The sequence below is a fragment of the Pleurodeles waltl genome, chromosome 9 (genome assembly GCF_031143425.1).
Source record: "Pleurodeles waltl isolate 20211129_DDA chromosome 9, aPleWal1.hap1.20221129, whole genome shotgun sequence".
Lineage (NCBI taxonomy): Eukaryota > Metazoa > Chordata > Amphibia > Caudata > Salamandridae > Pleurodeles > Pleurodeles waltl.
Genome location: NC_090448.1, coordinates 1013221124 through 1013246973, shown reverse-complemented (window position 1 = coordinate 1013246973; position 25850 = coordinate 1013221124). Strand labels below are relative to the sequence as shown.

The following is a 25850-nucleotide window of genomic DNA, read 5'->3' as shown; positions in this document are numbered from 1 at the left end:
CCCAAGGGGTTGCTCCCCAAAATAAACTGCACACGAAATCCCTGGTGCATAGTGGGGATTCCTGCTCCACGATCGCGGGCCCCCGGGAATCCATTGAAAACAGGCCCAGGTGGAAAGGAAAAACTCTTTCCTTTCCTCCTGTGTCTGTTTTCCCCCCCAGAACCCCCAGAAAGAGAAGGACTTACCTGAAATAGGTCCTCTCTTCTTGACGCGCTGGAAGCAAATGGCTTCCAGCGCGTCCTCAGCAGCTTCTGATGACGTCTGCGCGCTGTGATCGTGCTGACATATTCAGATTGCCGAGGGGGGGTCGGGGTTGGAAGGGGAAGTGATTTCTTCCATCCCCGACTAGGGGGGTGTGTGAGGGAGGCCCACAGGGGGAGCGCTAGCGTTCCCCCCCCACCCATGGGATGGGTGCAGGACGAGCTGCCGTGTGCCTGGACGAGGCCAGCTCGCCCTAGGCACCCTGGGGGTTAAGAGGATTTCTGGGCACTCCTGATATGTTTCTTCTGACTTGTGCATTTTATGGTGGTAATGACAACCTGATTACTGCTTGTGTTGCAGTATACCAGTAACCTATATGTTTACCTGACTACTACTTTTTTTTGCAGAGTACTAATAACCTTTGTAATGTTCCGAAAACTGTTCGTGGGGCAGGGTATTACTGATACATGTTGTGTTTGGTCTAAGGATGTCTTATGCAATACATTTTATTTTTATATAACTTTTTGTGTTTCCTTTGTTGTGTATTTGTGTCATGTGTGTTTGTGTTGTGCAAACGCTTACACATTGCCTCTGAGATAAGCCTAACTGCTCGTGCCAAGCTACTTAAGGGGGTGAGCAGGGGTTATCTTGGGTGTGTAACTCCCTCGCCCTAAGTAGAGTGGTGGGTTCTGCCCTGGCTGAGGTGCATTCTCTAGATAACCAGAAACTTCATTTCTAACAGGCACTCACTTCACATGTTGTGTGAATAACTAAGCAATAGATCTACAGCATTGTTGGTCACTCAGTGTTACACCATTACTGGCACAGATTTCATAGGAGCTGATAGACCTGGGCAAGCTCTCGCTCTCGATTATGGTTAGTGGAGCCCTCTTCAAGATGGTAATACGCCACAGGTTCCTCTTTATACTTCACAGTTTACTTCTGCACTGCTTGACACCCTGTTTAAGAATGTTAATGCCATGCTTTGGAATTTCTTATGGCGGGTGCCCGAACCCCGGGAAGCTCTCGCCAAATGCATCTAGGCCCCATGTGACTGGGGACATGGATGCCCGACCTCCACCTATATTTCTGGACTGCACATTAATAGTCATTAACGATTGGTTATATGGAGACGCTCAAGAGGCAACATATTTTTCCTACCAACGTGGACCCTTGATGCGATCCTATATGGCACCTTGTCTTCCAAGGGATTCTGGAACGCTTTGATGCTATAACTGTTGTCACCAAGCTTTGAACTACATTAAAGGGTTCTTGACAACCACTAGAGAAATCACTTTATGGAAGGATACATGATTGCTTCAAGTATCCGGTTTCATTGGACTTGGGCCAAGGGACCTGATCGGCATTTCAAGAGCGGACATATTAAAACATTTGTATAATTAACAGAAGAACCACTTGTTCCACGCCATCCCGGAGTTCAACCCTTTCAAGCCTAAAATCGTAATGGACCAATTGGAAAAAAGGTATATCGCTCATAAATGGATCCCTAGTGATAAGACCCCAGACTCTCTCCTGCATCTCTGTGGTAGGTGGCAAGCAGACATTGGTCCTCTTGAAGTTGATGAGTGGAATTAGACTGTCATGGTGGCTAGTAGGAGAAAAGACCCCTCATTCTTGCGTTGCCAAGAAGGAGTTGCTTTCTTTCACATGGTTTGAACATGCCCAAGATTGCCTTTTATTGGACAGCAATGTATAACACTTTAAGCAAAATAGTAGGCTACCATTTATGACTTGACCCTAAACATGACATAATAGTGGTTAAACAAGAGGTAATAGATGGTGTGATTGTTGACTGCCTTTTGGCAATGGGCCTGCTGGTGGTGAAATTTGACAGCACTGGATCACATCCAACTCCCCCCACCCCTCACCTTTAGGAATGGACACATGGAATGATCATTTCTGCTGCTGCAGAACAATACACAGAAGAATAATAATAAGTATTTAAATCTGCCAGAGATATGTGGAGACTATTCCAACAGCACAATATCAAGCCCTCAAAAAATGTTGTGCTTAGAAAATATAGCCGTGTGTCCTGGCACAAATCCCCCTGCTATTTTTGCAGTAATTTTTCAGTACCTCGTAAAAATGATTTATGTATGTAGTTTGTAAAGAGATTTATGGATTCGCTCCTGTTTATTTGTCAAATCTGTTTTTTAACATAACATTAGGTTACTTGAATTTCAGCAGACCATAAGCTAGAACCTCCCACATAGTATCTGGTTAAGGTAGGTGGTTAGCTCCCCAGTGTTCTGGGAGCAAAGCTGTGGAAATCACTGTGATCCGTTTGTGACATTTGGTCAGTGCTTTTTTATGAAACTGATATTTATTGACACTGTCGTTCTTATAGGCTGTATTGTTTGGCTTCAGTGCACTGCATATTGTGATGTTCTATATGTAGCTTTGGTTGCTCTGTTTTATTATTTTTTTTAATTTGTATTGTTTGTCACTGTGACTCTTGAATAGATATTTTGGATGTGATGCACAACCGAACAAATCAATAAACAGAAAATAATAATTTGAATTATAAATCAGTATTGTGTCTCCAAGAAGTTGAAGAAGAGGGGAGGCTTGTTCAGGTGTTCAAGTAAAACACCATACCATGTGTTACTGCAACGAATAGGGCAGGCCGAGGTTGTTGGACCTGTGTCAAGAAGCCCTGCATCTCTTGAGCTCGCTGGAACATCAGTATATTCTCCAGGTCTTGAAATATCTGGTGGCTCCCTGAACGCCATGGCTGCAGCTGTCGATGCCTGGTGGATCACTACAGGTGTCTCCATCCGTAGGGAGTGCAAGGTCAAGATTGGGGAGAACCTTGGTTATATCTGTTTGCTACTGCCTGTAACCCTTAATGTTGGTACTTGTACACATTGGAGTTTCCAAGGCAGTGCTCTCTTGGAGATGCATTTAGTCTTGAGTGGCACTCAGGACTCCTTTGATACCATTCCTGCCCAGAGTTCCCAAGAGGATCAGTAACCACCAGGCCAAGTCACCCTTGTGTGTCTGGATTGGGCACAGAATGTAGGACTTCCCAGATTCCTCAGCATGAGCATTGATTCTCTGATCAGGCTGCCCCTTTGGGAGGATATCCTGTCACAGCAACAGGGCATGGTTCTCCACAGAACCTGCCCACACTCCACCTTAATGCATGGAGCCAGGCATCCATCGACAAAGATTCTATATGCCTGCCGTTGGGACAGATTTGTGGCTTGATGTGCTGAAAACATGTTGATTCTCTTTCTGCACCTTTGTCTGCGGTCTTGTTATTCGTTTTTACCTTTGACCTGGCAGGCTTTCCTTTGGCCACAGTTAAAGGGTACCTTTCAGCCATGTCAGTTTTCCTACGGGTGCCGGATAAGCGAATGGCTGATTTTTCAGTTGTACTTGTGTAATGTTTCCTGTTAAGCCCCTATGTTCAGACACCCTTTCTGGTAGCAATTATGACTGCCAAAACAGACGTGTAACTGAAGACTCTTATACTCCCCTGTGTGTTGATATTTCATAAAAGTTGTCCTTGGTTTTAAGCCATCCTTCATAAATTGGTGATATAATCTTACAGGATCCAAAAGAATCTTCTCTTTCAACCTCTTTCAAAGTAGAGATGTTGATTTCAGTAAGCCTCAGAAGGTGCGTAAAGTGGTGAAACAATTGTTTGAGGAGAGGAAGGAAAGCATAATTGCTGAGTCTATACAGATTTACACTCACTACACTATGCTCTGCTTCAGATTCTATGAAGATCATGCAAAAACATAAACCACTCTGTCTTGTTGGGAGGCATGCAAATTCTGGACGTGTGAGAAGCTGAAATCTGAGTCGCTATGCACTCCTTTACAAAGATTGAACCCTGATTTAAATTTCGAGATTAGCACAACACACTGTTCTTCATCAATTTCAGGTTTGTTTGCTTTCTTCTCAGATTGTCTGCAACGTTTGGTTTATTTTTGGGAAGATTTTCTAGATCTGGATTTGCTGGAAGTACTTTGAGTTAGTATAATTAACTCTAACAAGTACCTTGGCTTATCCGTTTTGTTACTGTTCTATACTCATAGCTTTTGCTTCTCGTTATTCTGAAGATTGTAACATTTATGTACTTGGGTATTTGGTTATGTGTTTCTGATTGTTCTTTTCTCTCCTTATCTCTGTGGTGTCCTGATATTTGGCATAGGTACAAAGGGTACTTTTATGAACTAGTCAGTGGCACTAGTGCACCTTAGCTTGTGAATTGTCAAACTGTTCTTTTAACTAATCTACGGTCATCTCTAGGTCCAGACTTGAGTCCCTTATATTTCCCTGTGGCTCTTGTTTTAAGTTGGGTATTCTTCCTTTCAAGTTAAATGGTTAATATGAAAAACAAAATGTGATGCATCTGTCCTGTTAACGTGACAAGGAGGTACATAAAGCAAGCATCATTTGCATAGTTGGACTTTAAAAAAAAGTGTTTTGGGCGGAGTTGATCGTACAACGTAGAGTAATGTAGTAGAGTGTGAGACACGAAATACATTATCGCATGTGATGTATAGTTTTGTGGATTACTTGTAACTGGTGGCATCATTGTAGCTGATCATCATTTTTTTTTAACTAACTGCTGGTTAGCATGTTTTTTCTACAGTCTGTTTGAAATTATGAAGTAAACTATTTCTCTTAATAGGTGATGTTTCACCAGGTGCCAGATTACATAACAAAGATCGCACACCTTCCAGTGCCTTTAATCCAGAGATTATGGATCCAGCAGAATTGCGGCCTTTTTCCAAACCTGAATTTGCCCTCTCAGAGGCCCTGAGGTTTTTAGCAGATGAGGACTGGTAAGTTGTATTCATTCTAATAAAAACTGGCTTTTTCCATTTGCCACTTTCGTTATCTATGTACTTATTTAAAAAATATGTATTGCAAGATCTCTGTGAAAATACAGTGACAGTGGAATTGAGTTCAGACAGATTAGCATAAAAATCACTATATTATTTGTGGTAATTAACAGTTCAATTTGAAATGGAAATGTGGTGCAATATTTGCATTCCTTTAAAATGCTACAATACAATATTTCTACAGTGCAGTATATTTCCACAGTTATTCTTTAACTGATTATTGATTGATCTGCACCAAAAATCCAGATATAGAAGCTTCATGGTAATGGATTATAAGCTTTTTAAGGGGGACAAAGAATGAAAAATGACAGTAAAACAACTCTAAAATGAGATGTACGAATTGTGAGGGCCTACTAATCAAAGCACATTCAAAGATGTAATTTTCCTTTTTCTTGCAAGGGGTCTACCTATATTCAAAAACATACCCTAAACAATGAGATGGATCCTATAACATTTAACTATGCCCCTCTAAAATGATAGGCACATGCACAGCAGAGAGTTCCTATATAATTAAGAGAACTGACTGATTCCATTTTTGGGCACCTTTAATCTTCTCTGAATCCTTTTTTCCTCCTGTGCAAGTTTTCCAGACTGGGATTTGTTTCTTTTTTCAAGTTTATTTTAATGCTTGTCCCTTCTGATTGTGTTTTTGTTGTACCTTTGCAAGTCTTCCCCTGAAGATGTTATTTTGTTATCCTCTGGTAGCTGTTTAAAGTGTATTGCTACGTATTTGTGGTGTCTGTAACACTTCCAATAAAGCTGTGCCACGGTTTAGTATTTTCAGATCACCACTCCAGATATCCACTGCCTAACTCTTGCTCATGGAATGAAGGCTAACATTGTCCAGTATTGTAACTCCAAGGTAATGTCCTGACTCACATGCGTGAAGGTTAACAACACCTTAATGGCTGTTCCTCACGCACACTGTGTGGCATTAAGAGAGTTCTTACGATCTTTTAACTCAGCTGTACAAAGTGTATAAGGGATGTGTTTGGGAGGCTTGCCAATACTGTGCCATTGGTCAACCATTTGAAGGTTGTGAATCAGTGGGTGCCTTTAGTAGAGAACTGTTTGGTCATTTTAAATTCACCTTGAGTTAGGCCAGAACACTTTTCCTGTTTCTTGACTAAAATAGTCAAAATGAATTGGCATGGAGCCAGGAATCCATCAACAAAGTCTGTACATACCTGCCTTTGGGACAGATTTGTGGCTTGGGTGCTGAAAAACATGTTGATTCTCTCTCTGCACCTTTTTCCGAGGTCTTGTTTGTTTTACCTTTGGCCCGAAAAGATTTTGCTTTGGGCACAGTTAAAGGGTACCTTTTGGCCATGGCGGCTTTCTTGCGGTTGCCGGATCAGCCCTTCCTGTTCAAGTTACCTGTTGGACTTGTTTCCTGAAAGGACTTCAACGCATGTTTCTGCCTAAACCTTTCATAATGCCCCAGTGGGACCTTAACTTGGTCTTAACCTTTTTCATATGTTCAGTATTTGAGCCTATGCCTAATTGCCCTCTGTGTCTCCTGACGTTCAAAATGGTCCTTCCTGGTGGCCATCAGATCAGCCAGAAGGGTTTGCGAACTACAGCACTCTCTGTACACCCACCATACTCCAGCTCCCTCCCAGACAAAGCATAACTCTGCTGATCTTTTTTGCCTCACCCTTCTAAAGAGGAGACTATTACCTGAATCCAAACAGAGCATTGTCGTTTGACATCTATTGCACCAGTAAACACTGTGTATGTTCAACTCTTTGTTGGGTTTGGTTGGCCAAAGAAAGGGAAAGCAGAGCTGAAACTGACTATCTCCATTGTGCTCTGCATTAAGGTGTGCTATGTACTGGCCAAGAACCAGCCCCTGAGGACTTGCGAGCTCACTCCACCAGGTCCAAGGCTGTGACCACTACGTTAGCCTGTGAAGTCCCTGTACTGGATGTCTGTCATGCTGCTACGTGGGCATCTCTGCACAAATTTACAACACACTATTACCTGGACTGTCAAGTCTGTTGTGATGATTTGACAACACTTCATGTTCCTTGGCTAAAATAGTCAAAATAATAGAATTTGCCTACAATTGAATGGGAAAAAGCAACACACCTCACTCCACGCAAACGTTTCAACCGATTTGCATTTTTATATCGCAGGTATTTCTTCATGTTGAAGTGTATGCTTAATTGCAAATCAAAGTATTGTAGTTGTAAGTTCATTTTTCCGAGGTGAATTGTATGTTCCTCCCCTTTTTTTCAAGACAGTTGCAGTTTTTTTCCTAGGCATGCTATCTTGCCATCTAAATTTTTATTACTCAAGTGCTATTCTGTTCCTGATTTCAGCTGTTGACTTGTCTTCTTCATCCCAGACTAGATCTACATAGTCTGTCCCCACTTTTTCTGCCATCTGCAACTTCTGTGTTGATCAGATGCTTTGCCTCCTACCCGCATTCCTAACAGCCCTGCCACTCCCTACACTCTATCATGCTATTCCAGCTTCCAACCCCTTTCCTCTGTTTGCCCCCTTCCTTCAGTGCTGCTTTTGCTCCCTTTCTTACTATCTGTGGGAGGTGGCGGTGTTGCATCACTTTCTTATCCAATTACTCGTCCTATTTCTTCAGTATGCGATGTTTCCAATTCGAGAGGCAGCCACTACTAATTCAGCACAAGAATCAAAGCTGAAAAATCTCAAAGGTAAAAAAGCTCTCTAACTGAAGGAAGGTTCTAATCAGTTTGTGTATTCAGATCTGTAGTCCCTTTAGAAGAAATGTATATATGAATCTCTGGGAAATGCAGTCCTTGGATGGAACTTAGTCATTGACTGACCCTCAAGGAAGGGTTAGAGGTGAATGTGAGGTGTTTGTAAGAAAATTTGCCTTTGCCTCCTGAGCAGGAAGTTCCCAGAAATAGCACCAGCAGTAACTTTTTCCTCAGTTTTAAAGAGCTACCAATGCACAATATCTTTAAGGCCTATCCTAGAAGTAAGTCCACTTCTTGTTGTGTGCTAGTCCTGTCTGTGGTGTCAGCACCACAGTGCAAGATAGCATAAATTGCATAGTCAGTCCTTTAAGTTTTTTCAGTTTTCCCAGGAGTTATCTCTGAAGTTCTAGATCCCTGCAGGCCTTTTCTGTTTGCATTTCTGATGTATATTTGCCCACCAAGTTCCTGCCCCTACTTTTCCATCAGTGGAAATTTGGGTGTGTTGAAGTGGATACTCTCTTCTCCTAGCAACATCACAAAATAAAACGATAGACTGAGTGTTGAAACTTTTCAAACACTCACCCTCACTCACAGATATGGGTTTAATTCATCATAATTTTGCTTGCCATGTCACCCCTGTTTGGACCCAGCCATATGCAAATCAGTCTTGACCCTGCTCCCCATGGGAACAGCCCAACCCGAAATGCCAAGCCATGTCTTATCTGGACTGGAAACGAGCATCCTCGGACTGGTCTTGGGGTATCACTCCTCATCAGCTGTAGTGAATCCATTTTAGTTTCCCACTGGGACACTGGAGTAACCTTAGCCTTTGGCTTGCAGGCCTGTTGCCCCAGTCACCTAGTGACCTTTTACCTACTTAGTATGCTCTTTCATTCCATTTATTTTATTATTTTCTTTTAACTTGCTACCATTGTTTAAATTTATAAGAAAAGTTTTGATTTTCATTATCAGTGCCATTCTGAGAAGGCGTCATCCTCAACTTCATTATCAGTGATACACATAGGTATTGTCATCATGTCCCTTTCTCACTTAAGTGTGATAGGAACATCATGCACACTTGTTAGGGATTTTTTTATGCAATTGCCAACATAAGTCTGCCGCAATATCAGTTGTTTAGGAACATACCTGCATCAGGGATCCTACATGGTGTGTATAAATACTTCTCACTTGGACAAGGGCATCAGGGAGGTTCCTTTCAGATGCCATCTATGCTGAATGTCCCCTTGCTGCAGATCTCAACCTTTGTGTCACCACGGAGTCTGACCTAGAGACCTCATTCCAATGTAACAAGGTTTGGGGGGCACTTCTCATGGACACAGTACTGCCAGATTAGGTTTATCATACTTAGCTCTCAATAGGGTAGAGAATTAGGCTTTCTTTGTTAGGAATTTTATATCTCATGTTTATTGTAAGATGGTGGGGAGTTGTATAGCCCCCAGCTCTCATCTTCACAATTCTGTTTTTATTACTGTTCATTATCCTAATCATTGCAGCACATGCATTTTATCATAGATTGCAGTCTTTTCAGTAAGTATATTGAAAACTCTCCTGCATCTCCTTCATTGCCTATGTGTGTATGAGACTTATTGCTAGTGAGACAAAAGGGTAACTTCCATTTCACCATGACTTCCCTGAATGGTCTAATCTAGAGTCCTTGCGTAAATCTCCCAGAAATTACTGTTACTGTCTGAGTTTTTGTGAGGTACTATTTGTAAGTTGAGAGGGTTGGGCCGACAGTTGTGACTTGTTGTAGGAGTGACTCAGTTGCCTACAAACCAAAGTGCTGTCTCCCCTGAACCAGCTGTCTCTTTAGGGAGCTGGAGTTCAACTACAACACAGCCAGGCTAACTTGAATCCAGTGGTGCAGCGAGCAAGGGACCCACATCTGGGCATACCCCTAGCCACTTAGGGCGCACATAGCAGCATCACAGAATAAAATAAAGGACGGTGTGTTGAAAGTTTTCAAACACTCATCCCCAGTCACAGATGTGGGTTTAATCCATCATTATTTTGCTTAGCACGTTACCCCAGCTTGGACCCAGCCGCATGTAAATCAGTCTTGACTCTCCTCTCCATGGGAACACTCTAGCCCTAACTGCCAAGCTATGTCTTCTCTTCACCGGAAACAAGCATCCTGGGACTGGTTTTGGGGTATCACCCCTCATCAGCCAGGCTAGCTTCAATCCAGTGGCACAGTGAGTAAGGGACCCACATGTGGGCATACCCCTAGCCACTTGGGGTGCACGTAGCAACATCATAAAATAAAATGATGGCCGGTGTGTCGAAACTTTTCAAACACTCACCCCTAGTCTCAGATCTGGGTTTAATCCATTATTTTGCTCACCACATCACCCTAGTTTGGACCCAGATCTGTGACTTGGGGTGAGTGTTTGAAAAGTTTCAGCACTCTGTCCATCATTCATTTGTGTTGCTTTTTTCCTAGCCTTGTGTGTTTTTCTATGCATTAGCTTGTTTTCTTTTATTCCAGTGCTCCTAAAAGGCATCAGCAGAGACAGGGACATAGTGGTGGTAGATTTAATATTCTGAAAATGCACTTTTATTTTCCCTGCTACACCTGGTGGATGCTTCCCAAGGAATGTACCCTTCGGATCACAGTTTTGCATTTTGCAATTATGTTAGCCTTTACAGAAGAGCTGAAAGACTCAGACTTGTTTTATTTCTTCCTACTTAATGAAACACTTCATATTTGCATAACACTATTGCCAGCAGTCAAATGTAAAAATGCCCCTTTGTCCAAATGTGATTTAGGTATTGCTGTGTAATCTTACAAAGATAAAGAGTTGGCAGAGGAAATGGCATCCATTTGAAAACAAAGTTACATATCTTCAGGAATTTTGATGCTATGATTGTCTGCAGATGCTCTATTGATCACCCACCTCCCCTCTCAGTCTACAGATCTTTTGATGCTACTGGTCTTGTACATTCTGGAAACGAAAAGTGTTTGTTTGTGGTGGTCAATTTATGTATTCTGCTTTGTCACAGACTGCTGTGAATCTGCAGATGAAGCCTAGTATAACTAGTAACCGTTGTTGCAAAAGGTATATAACTTTACTTCCATCTTGCGTAAACCTGCAGAACCATATAAATTCACATCAACTCTTTTTGAGATGTAACTGCCCTGAAGTGAAACTAGCTGTGCCTGCAACAATCCAATGACCATTCTTAAACTACACTCCTTCAAGGATCTTGATCCACAACCTTTACCTTCGCGGCCTGGTTGTCCTAAACCTCCCTATCAAGTGTCTTTGAATCCACCAAGGCAGTTGCTGTATTAGCATCAATTAAAGTTTTTGTTGACCAGAGATACTTCAGAATGACTGAGACAATTATGTTAACAGTAAAAATATTTTAGTAATCTTCAAAATCATGTTTGTGCAAGGTTGATTAATACCTCAACCAATTATGTATGACCAACCCAAAGAGGAGCTCAGAAATCATCTGTGAATCAAATTATCTAGGCTCCTTGCTGTAAATAAACTCTTCTGCAACAAGCACATAGTTTGTGGTTTATTGGCTTTTGCACTATTACTTAAGGATCTTTATTCTACATTTGAGTTAAGAATAGTCATCTGAGAAGATTGAGCAGGCCTTATGAAATGTTGTTCATGATTTCTTGTTTATTTTTTTTCTTTTTAGGGAGAAGAAAATTGAAGGATTGAACTATATCAGATGCCTCTCTGCCTTTCATTGTGATGTGCTCACTGCAAAACTTCACGATACAAGCCTTGCAGTAGTTCAAGAGGTTTTGCTTTTCTCTTTTAAAAGAAACTTAAGGATACATTTGTATAATACTCATTGTACTCTTGTGGTAATCGGAAAATGCATCATTATAGCTCTAAAATTTAGGCTAACGCCACACTATTTAATATTTAGTAACTGAAAAGCAGGTGTGCCCACTCAATGTGGTGAGTGCAGAAAGTCAATGCCCAGTCAACCAATCAACTGCTTAATCCAGTTTACTCACCTTCCAGGTTGTATGAGAATGACTTGCGGGATGGCACTTACTAGTCCATTTTCACCTCTCAAATATTCACAGCTATAGTAACTTTTCATATTGTATTTTCCAGTTTGGTTCCGCTGCAACCTTACTTTTCATATTGACTTGCATTCTTGTGACAACCCTATATTGTGAAGCAGCAAAACTTCAACTGCCAGATACTGTTTTCCTCCTCTGTTTTTCCTCATTTGAGATTCTATTCTCATTTACTCATACTGTTAATTAATAATACTGGTGAAGTTTGTGATTCAAATAAAAAACACATAAATTAATCCTTATGTGACATGCCCAACCCAACGTTTCTCTCCACACCCATCATGCAGGCAGAAGGGACATTATATTCACCAGACATCAAACAAGCATTCCACTTGTATGTCATCAGAACTAAGCCTCTACTCCAGACAAAATAACTATTTGTTTCCTTTCCTACTGCACACATTATTTGTGTGCCAGCAGCATACATATATTTCACAAGCACAGTGCAATAGGGCTTTTCTGTTCAGTGTTTCCACAAAATCAAAAATGTGAAAGGAAGACTTGATGCATCTACCCACTTATGTTTCCTCTTGCTCCCCACATCCACGCCAGGTAATCAAAATTCTTTAGCAGAGGATGCTGTCCTTGGGTTTGACCTTTTTGTAACCTTCTAAGGATGGGATCCTGACTGATTTTCACAACCATCTTCAAGAGATCATATTTGTGCCAGTCACAGTTCTTTAAAGCTGATTCAGAATATTTCATTTCTGAATGCAGATTGAATAGGAGTCATTTTCCTACATCAGTCACTGTTTACAACACAGTGACTCCTAGAATATTGTTATAATGCCTGGAAAAGATGGCCGGTATAACAGACCTATCAATTGACTGGATCAAGTTATTCCAATTTGACCGACCACAAGTTAACAAGGATAATGCCACTTTGTCACCCAAGCACCCAAGCCTGGCTTATGCAGTGTTCAACCCTACAACCTTATTTAATTATTACATGTGATCACTCAAGGAAGTGATCTTCCAATATCACCTTCTATACTCCGTGTACGCTAAAGATGTGTTTAAACACATTTGACTCAAAAACGACCAAGAGCGTTGTGTTGAAACTGCAAAAGACATTTGGCTTATATATTCATGAATGAGATAAAACACATTAAGCATTAATGTTTTCGAAGCTGAGATCATGGCTCTAGCAACTTCAGTTGACAATTGCCTGCCATTCAATTGGCCAAAGGCTCTCAGAGAAACCCTGGCACCAGTCTGATCAGTAAAATGTCTTGCAATTTACTTTGACTTTTTAGGATTTTGGATCATAATTTGAGTTGGGTGACTACCTACCAACTCAAGGACTAATCATTACCCATTGTCAGGGTGAATACCCTAAGTCTATAAATTAACCAGTCCACGGCTCCCTGGTAGCTATGGCACAGAGGAAACAGGCATAACTTAGGACCATGCGTAAATATTTATGGGATACCAGAAAAGTAAATAAGTCAAAATGCAAAACAATAAAAAACCAAAACTGAATTAGAAAAGCTACATAGGAGATCAGTCAACTGACCATTGGAATCTATTTCTTTGTCCTGCGTACGAGAGAGAGAGCAGATCCATTACCTTCAGGGCTGTTCTCAGGTCCCAGAACTCAGATCCAGTCCTCTTCAGATTTTCAAGTCCAAGTGTTCTGAAGTGGATGTCCGGAGGTGCCAACTTTATGCCTTGCATGAGCTAGTGTTTATGAATGACTCTTGGGCCTGCCCTAAGCAATTTGGTAAAAGGTCCATGGCCAACCCTACACTCATTGGGCATTTGCAGGTGACTGCAATAAATTTAGGCTCTGTGGGCAAGGTGTGTGTTGGGAGTCTACTAAGGTAATCCTAATCTCCTTTTGCGTCATTCAATAAAATTGGGTCATTCATTAAAATCCTGCTTGGGGCAGTCACTGTACTCCAATAAACCCAGACACAGAAGTCTGGGAGAGGAAAGCAAGGCTTTCCAGAAACCAAACAGTTGATACATAAAACTTGTTTTCGCATCAAGTTCCCATCCTTTCAAGTGTGTACCCCCAGTGTTCTATCGAAACGCAGTAAGACTCATCAAGCAGGATTTGACCTTGAAGCTGGCTATGATGCTATAATGTAAAAAAGAATGCCCACAGCCCCACCCTTAATACTCCGTCAAGTTCAGACGGGTTATCTCTTCCCGTTCAGGTCAGTCTGTTGTTGCCTCCTGGGAGACATTTCATACCCATTCAGACCTATTCAATTTCTAATTATTGGCTGCAATGGAAGAATAAATAGGTAACCTAAGGGTTTAGACAGGAAAAAGGTTGCTTTCTAAAGGTCCCTTTCCTTAATAGTTATCAAAAATCAGAGTTCGCCATTGAATTGGAATTTATTAACTATTAAGACTAATAGCTTAATTATTTTTCTAGCTGTTTCCTAACTGACATTAGCATTATTAATCTAATAATATAACCTAGTGTTTTCTGATGGAACCCCCAGGCTTGCTACAGTGAAAATAGCCTTTTCTCTGTAAGGATATGTTCAACATTAAATTTCTACATGTCCTACTTTTAAATACCAAGCACACTTTATTATGGCTAATAAGGCTTACATTGGCTGACATAAGCTTTTAAAAGGAAAATGATGACCTGTCAAAAGGGGTTATTTTGACAGATCAAATTTGCAGTTTAAACTGCAACAGCCAAGCTGTAGTGCATGGCACATTGGGTACTGCAGTCCACTTCTGACTTTTCACCTAAAGTTCCTAGGTAGCAGTGCTTAATTTTCTAAAAATATAGGTGCCATAGCTCTTATCAGACGGCCAGTGCAGTTTTCACTATCCATTGCCTCTCCCAGGGCTGCTAGTGACAGTACCAACACAACTGCTTACTATTACACTCTTGCAGGTTTGACAATTCAGACTATTCCAGGCCTCCAAAGCTATAAGAATGGCTTGGTGGCACGTATGATTAATCTTTATTGTATATTGAATTAATAAACAACTGTTGTGCTCATCTCTAAATTAGACAAACACCACCACCATGTGGCAGACTGTCATAAGGGCCGGTTCTGATACTTAAGTGGTGGTGCTGAGTACTGGAAAACACCAGCTCAAATTAAGCACTACTGGGTACCCATTGTACCATATTCTAGGGCCTTTACGGGTAACTATCAGGAGACTGCCATTTTCACAGGGTTGAAATGGGGAGCACAGGCACTTTATCTCTACAGTCAGCAAAAGTACAGGGTCCATCAAAAGAAGGAAAATCAGGGGTGACCCTACAGAAAGGGCACATTTCCTATACCATCCTTGGTACTCACAGGGGGCTTGCCCATTGTCTTCCCTGGGTAAGTTTAAGTCCATATCCTTACAACAGCAGGGCTCCCTTTATGCATATGTATCTTTTTTTAATTAACCTCTTAGCTGCTGAACACCCCCTATGTCCCCCTCCCCCACAATAATGCTGAGCCCTTTTTTGGCTATTTGGGGTAGTTCGCACTTGGGCCTTCATAACTTTTTGTCCACATAAGCTATCCACGCCAAATGTGTGTCCTTTTTTTTCAAGCATCCTATGGATTCTATAGGTGCCCAGAGTTTGTGGGTTCCTCTGGAGGAGACCAAGAAATTAGCCAAAATACAGCTACAATTATTTTTTATTTTTTTCAGAAAAATTGAAAAAAGGGCTGGAGAAGAAAGCATTTGTTTTTTCCCCTGAAAATGGCATCAACAAAGGGTTTGCGGTGCTAAAATCACCATCCTCCCAGCATTCAGGAACAGGCAGACTTGAATCAGAAAAAACCCTTTTTTCAACACATTTTTGGCACTTAACTGGGACATATCCCATTTTTACTTTTTTTGTGCTTTTAGCCTCCTTCCAGTTAGTGACAGAAATTGGTGGGAAACCAATGCAAGATCCCGGACAGCTAAACATTTCTGCAAAGTAGACACAATTCTAAATTCAACAAGGGGTCATTTGTGTAGATCCTACAAGGTTTTCCTTCAGAAAATAACAGCTGAAATAAAACAATATTGAAGTTGAGGTTAAAAAAAAAAGCAGCCATTTTTCACCACGTTTTACTCTGTAACCTTTTCCTGCGATGTCAAATTTTCAAAAGTAAAATATCGTTACGTCTGCTGGACTCTTCTGGCTGCAGGAATATCTAGGGCTTGTGGGTTCATCACGAACCCTAGGTACCCAGAGCCAATAAAGGAGCTGCACCTTGCAATGGGTTTTCACCCATACCGGGTTTACAGCAATTAATTTGGTGAAATTATGAAGAGTGAAAAATAGGTATCAAGGAAACCTTTGTATTTCCTAAATGGGCACAAGATAAGGTGTTAAGAAGCAGTGGTTATTTGCGCATCTCTGAATTCCGGGGTGCCCACACTAACATGTGAATTACAGGGCATTTCTCAAATAGACGTCTTTTTTACACACTGTCTTACATTTGGAAGGAGAAAATATAGAGAAAGACAAGGGGCAATAACACTTGTTCTGCTATTCTGTGTCCCCCAAGTCTCCCGATAAAAATGGTTCCTCCCTTGCGTTGGTAGGCCTAATGCCCGCAACAGGAAACACAACATGGACACATCACATTTTTACATTGAAATCTGACGTGTTTTTTGGAAAGTGCCTAGCTGTGGACTTTGTCCCCTAGCTCTGCCTGCACCTAGGGAAACCTACCAAACCTGTGCATGTTTGAAACTAGACACCTAGGGGAATCCAGGATGGGGTGACTTGTGGGGCTCTCACCAGGTTCTGTTACCCAGAATCTTTTGCAGACCTCAAAATTTGACCCAAAAAAAAACACTTTTCCCTCAAATTTTGGTGCTGCAAAGTTCTGGAATCTGAGAGGAGCCGCAAACTTCCTACCACCCAGCATTCCTCAAGACTCCTGATAAAAATGGTACCTCACTTGTGTGGGTAAGCCTAGTGTCCGCAACAGGAAATACCCCAAAACACAACGTGGACACTTCACATTTTTCCAAGGAAAACAGACATTTTTTTTCAAAGTGCCTACCTGTGGATTTTGGTCTCCAGCTCAGCCGGCACCAGGGAAACGTAGCAAATCTATATATATTTTGAAACTAGACACCTAGTAAAATTCTGAAAGGGGTGACTTGTGGGGCTCTCACCAGGTTCTGTTACCCAGAATCCTTTGCAAACCTCAAATAATGACCAAAAAAACACTTTCCTCAAATTTCAGTGATGGAAAGTTCGGGAATATGAGAGGAGCCACAAATTCCCTTCCACCCAGCATCGCACCAAGTCTCCCGATAAAAATGGTACCTCACTTGTGTGGGTAGGCCTAGTGCCCGTGACAGGAATAGATCACACAGTGGTCAATGTTGGTCCTTACTTGAGGACAGCAGTTGACCCTGGGGTGATACATTCCTGACACAGGCACTAGGTACAGTCACTCAAGTGAGTTTTTATCAGGACAGGTGGGGAAACACTGGGTGATAGGAATTTTGTTGGCTCCCAGCATATTCCTGTAGTTTGTGTGACGGAAATGCATGAAAAAATTTAGATTTTATTCAACATTTCACCTTTGCAGGGTATTGTGGGTAAGAAAACTTTGGGGAATCCACACAAGTCACCTCTGTGGACTCCCCCGAATGTCTAGTTTCCAGAAATGTCTGGGTTTTATAGGTTTCCCTATATGGCTGCCAAGCCCAGGAACAAAAACTGCACTGCTCTGTACAACACCTTACTCCTTACAACTACTAGAGCCCATTAGGTGATCAGATCTCCATTTTTCTTTAGTAATGCCTGGCTATAACCACGGTCTTCTGGGGACCTGTAATTTCTTAAACTTTGGCTATTACTTAGTATTGATACAGAATCCTCTGAAATACTACAAAGGATTGAGAAGCATCAGAATCTCTAAGAACTCTAGTAACGGATTCTCAGTACACTGTTGAAGGGGGTTGTAGAAGTAGCACTCCTGCCCTGGCAACGGACTTTTAACCATGTGTTTTCCTGGTGTGAAAGAGGATTGAGGGGCTTGTCCCCTATCTTCTAAATCCACCACCTGAAAAGGTCATTCAAAACGCATTCACTTTGGATAGTGACTTTGCAAGATTTGATGCCTCCTCCCTGAATCCACCACAGCCTGTTCTTATTCAGTAGAATTTATTCAAATATTTTTAATTTTTGTAGCCCCCTGATTTCTTTCCTATGTCTGTGCCCATTTCAGGATGCTTTGGATGATCAGTTCCATCAAGTCACAGGTTTGTGGGACAACACAGTTCAAGTAATGCCATAGGTCAATCAAGTGCTCCAGTGGTGGCAGCAACAGAAGATATCTCAAAAAGGTTCCTACTCAAGCGCTGACTGCAGGATTTGTCCAGTGATGAATCCAATGAAAGATGGGTGCTGGACGTTTTCTATTCAGACCTGTGGTCAACATAAGCGATTTATTTGGAAATAAACTTGCCAGAACTGTGAGCCTTCCACCTGAGACTCCAGGGTTTCATTCCTAAAATTCACAATTCTTCTGCACTGGTGAGGATAGTACAAGGTCTCACCAATTTTGGTCCATCGCTCACAAAGTATGTCCGCAGAAGGTTAATAAACGGACTCCATCAGGTCATGCTGGGACTACCACAAGTAAGATTTGAATCCCAAACCAGCTCAACAAATTCTTTCAGTGCTGACACACATCAAAACTGTTGTTTGTCCCAGCCAGTGGAAAGAAATACCAGGGCTCACACAACACCGTGGCAACTAAAAGTGAGAAAAGCACATTTTTATTGACTTTGTTCGGCACATGAGTACATTTTTCCTCCTTTTGAGGATCTTTATTTCTGGCAGTGCAGGGATTGGTTCTGCATCACAGTCACCATCCCTCAGCTGAACTGACTAGTTCCTGAACTCCTGCCATTCACTCACCCAAGAAAGCAGGGAAGTGTTGGACTAATCACACATACCTTCAATTAGTGTGACGTACCAAGCAAAGAAGTGGTTCAGAGTATGGTGCTATGTTTTGCATTTTTCTAATTCTAGAATGAAGCATACAGATCTTGTAAGAGTACAAGATGTTTCTGGATTTATATGGGCTGCAATGTTCTTCTTGCATGGAGTTTAAGAAGGATCTCTCCTGGGCATTCCTCTAGAGTGTCAGTCACCTACTAGCTGCGACTTGCATGGTGTACTCTCAAGGCTCATGAAACACCCATTAGAGAACTCCATAAAACGGAATTGAAACATGTATCTTGACACATGGCACTATTACTTGTACTAGGATCATTAAAGGATGATCAGTGAAATTCCAGCTGTCACTATCAAGAAACTTTTTCTGCAGTTACATGATTGTGATACACAAAAACCCTAAATTTGTTTCCAAACTTCCTACATGCTTCCATTGCATTGACCCTCTTGTACTTTGATCCTTTTTTCCTTGAATGGAACTTCTACAGCAAAGTGATCTTTGCATTTATTTGACATCCAATTTGACTCATTTCTGAAGTCCCAGATCAAAAGATACATGAGATTTAGACCGTACCTGCTTGGTTTCCTGTAGGCAGCTTGGCAAAGGGTCCCCTTTCAAATCAGGGCATCACCACATAGATTTCTTCATGCCTGGCGTTCTCGTTATGAATCTATGTAATATGCCAAAGCCGGGGATTTGTAGTTACAGGTAACACTTGTTTATTTAATGTATGTTAATTCCCAGCAATGTATAAGGTAACAAAGATGTTTTTTTTTTTTTTTTGGTAAGGAGTGTTTGTTTTCTATAAGCATGGTATATCACTGATAAGATTTGTGTTAACCAGTATTATTTATGTATTCAAAAGCTAAGAATTTCTCTTGTAGGGGATTTCAATGTATAGTCATAACTGTAGAATAGTTCTGCCCCCCTGCGGGGACCCTGGAGCACTTTTTCCAATATAACCTCTTAAGTGTTCATGTTTGCCTTACTTCAGGAAGGCCTGCAAAGTCCCTTAGGAATGTCAATATGCAGCCTAAAGGTAGGCTACAGTGTCAGAAATTCTTTATCTTGTTTGCTTAAAAAAAGACAAATAGCTGTGGCGGTTCTGCCATCGGCACCGCCCTGCCAGTATGACTCCACCAGCTGTATTTTGTGCAGTTATACAGCCTTGTGGTGTCCTGCTGGCGGGGCGGGGTGCTGCTGGTGGTGGAAGCGATCATCCCATTCTCTGCTGAAACGACCTTCTCCCCGGACCAGGTAAGGTGATTGTCCGACAGGGGAGGGAGGTGGGAGGGTGGGGGGGGGGTGTTGTGTTAGTGTGTGGTGCCTGCATGTGTGCATGAATGTGTGTATGTGTGTCTGAATGTTGAAGTAAGTGCCTGTATGGATGTAGGTGTGTATGCGTGTGTATATGCGAGTGTGAGTGTTATGAATGCATGTATGTATCCATGTAAGTGAATGCATGTATGAATGCTGAAGTGAATGCGTGTATTTAAGTGTAGGTGAATGAGTGTGGGTGGTGGGTGTGGGTGTCTGCATGTATGTGGGGAGAGGGTGCTGTGTATTGAGGGGGTTGGGGGGATGGAGCACTGTGTATGGAAGGGGGTGGGTGGAGGGGGTGCGGTGTATGGGGGGGGGGGTATGGGAATTACGTACCGATGACAGGGAAGATATTCCCTGTCACCGGTAGCCTTTCCGCCATGGTTTTTGTGGTGGTGCTACCGCCTTGGAAACAGTGGCCGACAGGCAGCTCCTAATACCGTGGCAGTATCAGTGGAGATGTGGAGGTCTTCACCAGCAGCCTGTTGCCGGTGGGACCGCCGCATTTACCCTGGTGGTCAGAAGACCGCCAGGACCATAATAAGGGCCTGTGTCTTTAAAAACAGCTAGTCCTCCAGTATCCCATCATGCCTAGAGAGAGACAGTTACGTCAGTTCTTCTTTCCGGCTCCTGCTGACAGGACAGTGGAGCATTGAGCTCAAACCTTTTAGGTTTTTACTTCAAAAATTAAGTGAAAATCTCCATGACAACTATTTCACTCAATGTCTTTTGACTTTTGCGTCTTGATTTGTCTCTTTCTGACAGAAATTAAGGCTTTTTTCCCAGGAAAAAATGCCTTCTCTGTTTGACAAATGCCCCGAAAATGGCCAAAACACTCTCATGATGTCTGTATCATCTGCCTGCAGTCTTCAAACATTCCTGCCTCCTATAACATGTGCAAGTCATTTTCCAAGCGTGCCTAGCGTGACAGGGAGAAGATATGTCTTTAAGGGAGAACAGAGAGACGAAGCCAGTGGGACCTCTGAGCAAGAGGAAGGTCAGTCTTCCACCAGAGCTCTTCCCTCAGCCTCCAGTGAATGTGTAAGGTCTGAGAGGCGTTTTTCAGGAAGAAAACACTTTTGATCCCGGTCGATGTTAAGGTGATGGATGTCGAGAAGAGGTACAGCACCGACATGTTCACCATCGAAGAATGGCTCAACGTCACACAAACGTCACCACTCAAGGTTAAGACGCCACACAACGTAGAGGAGTATATCGGGATCGTTAGACTCGCCGTTGAGGGGAAGGAAGCACCGACGTCACAGTTTGACATCGAGGTCTCGCTCAAAGTTGCTATGTAGACGTCCGAGAGAGAGAGAGAGAGATCGACGTCGAAGAGTCCCTCGACGTTGAGGAGGCATAAATCTGCAATACGGAGAAGGATCTATTCCTCATCAGTCAGTGTTCCAGAGATGTAGCTCCTTCCTTCGTCGCTTTCTCAACCTCCCACCACTACCAACCATCATCTGCCGGCTGAGACGCCTCCACCTCAGGGTCTTTCTCCGGTGCTGCCGGCTTCTCTGGTTCTTCCAGCACCAGTACTGCTACCTCTTCCGGTGCCGCAAGTACCTGGCACTGTTCTCAGACCGCGCTGAAGATCGCGCCACCATTCACCTCATGACCATCATGTATCTGGCCATATAACAAGGTCAAGACACTCCTATCACAGATCGCGACAAAGATCAAGATGGCGTTCCTACCAACGCTACCACAGAGATTCCTCATCGTCCACCAGAGGCTATTCACCCACACTATCGGACTCACCTCGACCACGTACCTCTCCGGCGGAAGATATCAACACCTTTCAGGAAGCTCTAGTTGGAGGTGCAGCAAAACTAAACATTCCTGTGGCTGTTCCAACTCCAACCACTGCAGTCATATTCAAAACACTCCAGCACCATAGAACCTCCAGATCTTTACTACCTCTAGAGCTGGGTCTTCTGGAACCCACCATGGAAATCTTCCTTAGGCCGGCCATGACTAAGTCTGTACCTTCCAGACTACTAAAAAAGTTTTTGTCCTCCAGAACAAGAACCTTTGTTTCTGCTAAACCTCTACCTGATTTGGTTGTGATCCTGGCTGCCGCAAAACTCACTACACATCTCCATCTGCTACCTTTCCTCCTGACAAAGAAAGTCGAAAGGTGGATTTGACAGGCTGCAAAGTCTGTAGTTCAGCAGCAACATCCATGAAGGCAGCAAGCGCAACGGCCCTCTTGGGCAGGTATGATAGGGCCCTGTGTGACTCCCTACTCCACTTTGTAGACCATCTTCCAAGGGATTAGAAAGAGGATTTTTTTGGAGATTCTCCAGGAAGGTGCCATGGTGTCTAAACCGATAATTCGTGCAGCAGCGGACTCATCCTTGCTCTCAGCACATGCATACTGCCTTAAGGAGGCATGCCAGGCTGCGTCTAATGTCCCTGAAACCGGATGATTAACAACGCATTCAGAACTTGCCATTATCACGATCCACGCTGCCCAGCTCTCATGCCGACGATGAAATGGCAAGGGTTAAGGCTGAAGTAGACACATTGAAAACAGTAGGCCTTGAAAACTCTAATGGGGCAACGACGATCCTTCTGTGCTTTTCAGCATGGCTATCCTTCACAGAGGGTTCAAACCCCTCAGTGGCTGCCTGGTAGATCTCAGCAGCATTTCCAAAGATCCTACCAGCCTCAGTGGAAACAGCAAAGAGGACGGGCGGCACACCATCCCAATCAGGGTACTCGATAACAACCAGCCTCAAAACCATGAAAACTTTCTTCCCCCACGTCCGTTAACCACTCCGGTGGGGGGAAGCGTCACCAATTACCAGCCAGAGTGGCAACGAATTACAGCAGACACTTGGGTCGTAAACATTGTGCAGAATGGGTATTGTCTCAGATTTTCCACCCCACCACTGAGTATTCTGCCATGGTCAACCACTTCTCATCTTGACCTTTTAAAGGCAGAATTCTCCATCTTGCTGGAAAAGAAAGCAGTAGAACCTGTTCCACTCAACAAGCGGGGAAAAATACATTTGCTCAAGATACTTCCTCATCCCTAAAAAGGATTAAAAAAAAAAAGAGTTCAGACCCATTCTAGACGTAAAGGTTACCAACAAATGGATCCAAAAGGAAAAGTTCAGGATGCTGGTCTTACACCAAATATAACCCCAGATTCACCAAGGGGAATGGCTTTGCTCTGCTTTGTGGGACAACAACACTACCAGTAGACTGTCCTACCATTTGATCCCAAGTCAGCATCCAGAACTTTCTCCAAGTGCATGGCTGTGGTGGCAGCACATCTTCGGAGGTACAGAATCTTTGTCTACCCATATCTGGATGATGGTCTAATCAATGCATCCACCTTTCCAGAAGCCCAGCTGCACTTCGAATGGATATGCAATCTCCTTTATCACCTAGGGCGTCATGCCAACTTTCTCAAGTCCACAACACCATTCCAGAAGCTGCACTACTTAGGAGCTACCATAGACACACTGCAGGGAAAAGAGTGTCCTTTGGAGGAACAACGCTTATCTATTCTCCAGAAGGGTTGTGCGCTCAAAACTATGCTTCGCCTAACAGTGCGCACAGTGTTCTCACTTCTAGGCTCCATTGCCTCCTGCATCTTTCCGACCCTCAACGCTCGCCTCCACATGCAGCCTCTCCGGGACTGCCTGGAGTATCAATGGAATCAACTGTCAGGAAACTGGGCAGACCGAGTCATTCTATCCACCCATGCAATCAGATCCCTCAGTTGGTGGCTCTCCAACCAGTCTTGTACAATGGATGCCATTTCGTCCACAGGCTCCATGGCAGACCATCGTGAAGGATGCCTCCCGGTTCGGGATCTCATATGCATCACCTACAAATACAAGGCCTCTGGTCTCCGAGGAAGATGTCCTACCACATCAATATTTTTGAGCTCCGTACGGTGCACCTGGCTCTCAAGGTTTTTCTCTCATCGTTCAACACCGACACCCTGCTTGTCCAGACGGACAATACAACCACCATGTACTACCTGAACAAGCAGGGGGGAACCAAATCCAGAGTCTTCTCAATAGGCCCAGACGATATGGCACTGGCTCCTTGCCAGACATTTGAAGTTAGTAGCAAATCACCTTCCAGGTGTTCAGAATGTCCAAGCGGATGCCCTCTGCAGGGTTCTAGATGAAAACCACGAGTGGGTACTGAACAAAGACGTTGTTCCAGATATCTTCTGTTTGCGGGGAACACCTTCTATCGACCTCTTCACCACAGGGGACAACTGAAAATGATGCGGCTTCACCCCCAGGTTTTACCATCCAGAATCGTTGGGGAATGCTCTGTGGATAGACTGGTACAATACATTTGTGTACACCTTTCCACCAATTCCCCTGATCCCAGCTAATCGAGCTCTCATCGATGTCAGCCAGAATGATCCTCATTGCACTAGATTGGCCGAGGCAATGGTGGCTTCTCGGACCTCCTTCACCGGTCACTCCGACCACATCTCAGGCTCACATGCAAGCCAGACCTGACGAAATTTGGAGGACAGAATAAAACACCCCAATCTCTCCTCTTTGAGTTTGGCAGCATGACTCCTGAGCTAGTACAGTATGGGTACTTACATCTTCCACAGGATTGTATGGAGATTCTAAAAGAGGCAAAACAGCCATCCACCTGAGCTGCATATACCTTCAAATGGAAGAGATTCTGCATCTGGTGCTCCTCCAAGAAGATAAACCCTACATCTTGCCTGAAGGATGTCATTCTACCATATAGGTTACACCCAGCTAAATCTGATCTGCAATTCTCTTCTATTAAAGTCCATCTGGCAGCTCTGACTCCATACAGAAAAGGTCCTTCGCACACCTCTTTCTTTATGATGCCCCTCATAAAAGATTTCCTAGAAGTTTAAAGAAGGTTTTTCCTCCAGTTAGGTGCCCTTTTCCACCATCGGAGCTTAATGTGGCCCTTTCGTGCCTCATGCAACATCCATTTGAGCCCATACACAATGCATCTCTCCAACACCTCACTTGGAAAACTGCTTTCTTTGCGGCAATTGCATCAACACGCAGGGTTAGTGAGATTCAGGCTCAGTGTGCTCACTAACCTTACACAGTATTCCACTCCTCCAAAGTAGTGATGCAAACACATCCTACATTCCTGCCTAAGGTTATCTTATAATTTCATGTCAACCAGTCGATTTCCTTGCCAACTTTTTTCAAAACCCATCTACTCCATCTGAGAGGGCTCTCCACTCTCTCGATGTAAAGAGGGCTTTAGAATTCTACTTAGATAAATCTAAATCTATTCAAAAATCTAAAAAATTCATTAATTATGGACCGGTTTGCACCGGTCAGGCCACCTCTAAACAATCAATCTGTAGGTGGATTGCCTCCTGTATTCTATTTTGCTATCAACTAGCTAACAAAACCCTAGCTGGCAGACCAAGAGCACACTGAACCAGAGGCAAGTCTGCCACGACTGCCTTGTTGAGGAATATTCCCTTTGCAGATATCTGCAGAGCTGCGACCTGGAGGTCTGTCCACATGTTCACTAAACATTACTGTCTTGACTCAAGTAGGACAGGCTTCTTTCAGGAACCTCTTTGCTTGATAGCTCATTTCATTATTGTTCTGTCTGCTCCCTTGCTGCCTATGGGATGGGCTTGCTATTCTATTCTACTCTTATGACTATAAATGTAAATCCCCTACGAGAGAAGGAATAGTTTCTTACCTGTAACTCCGGTTCTCTTCCAGGGGATCCTCATCAATAGTCATAAACATTGAATATTCCCGCCTTTGTGCGGGGACCCCGGAGCATATATAAATAC

General features: G+C 43.1%; 1 protein-coding gene across 2 annotated transcripts in view; it reads left to right on the top strand.

Annotated features, from left to right (window-relative positions):
* TOGARAM1 (TOG array regulator of axonemal microtubules 1) overlaps nucleotides 1-25850 on the top strand; it is a 489673-nt gene that overhangs the window by 291247 nt on the left and 172576 nt on the right. For both annotated transcript variants that reach the window (XM_069208622.1, XM_069208621.1), the window contains 2 exons: nucleotides 4868-5021; nucleotides 11441-11546. In XM_069208622.1, coding sequence (XP_069064723.1) covers nucleotides 4868-5021; nucleotides 11441-11546 — 260 coding nt within the window. The remainder of the gene's footprint in view (nucleotides 1-4867; nucleotides 5022-11440; nucleotides 11547-25850) is intronic.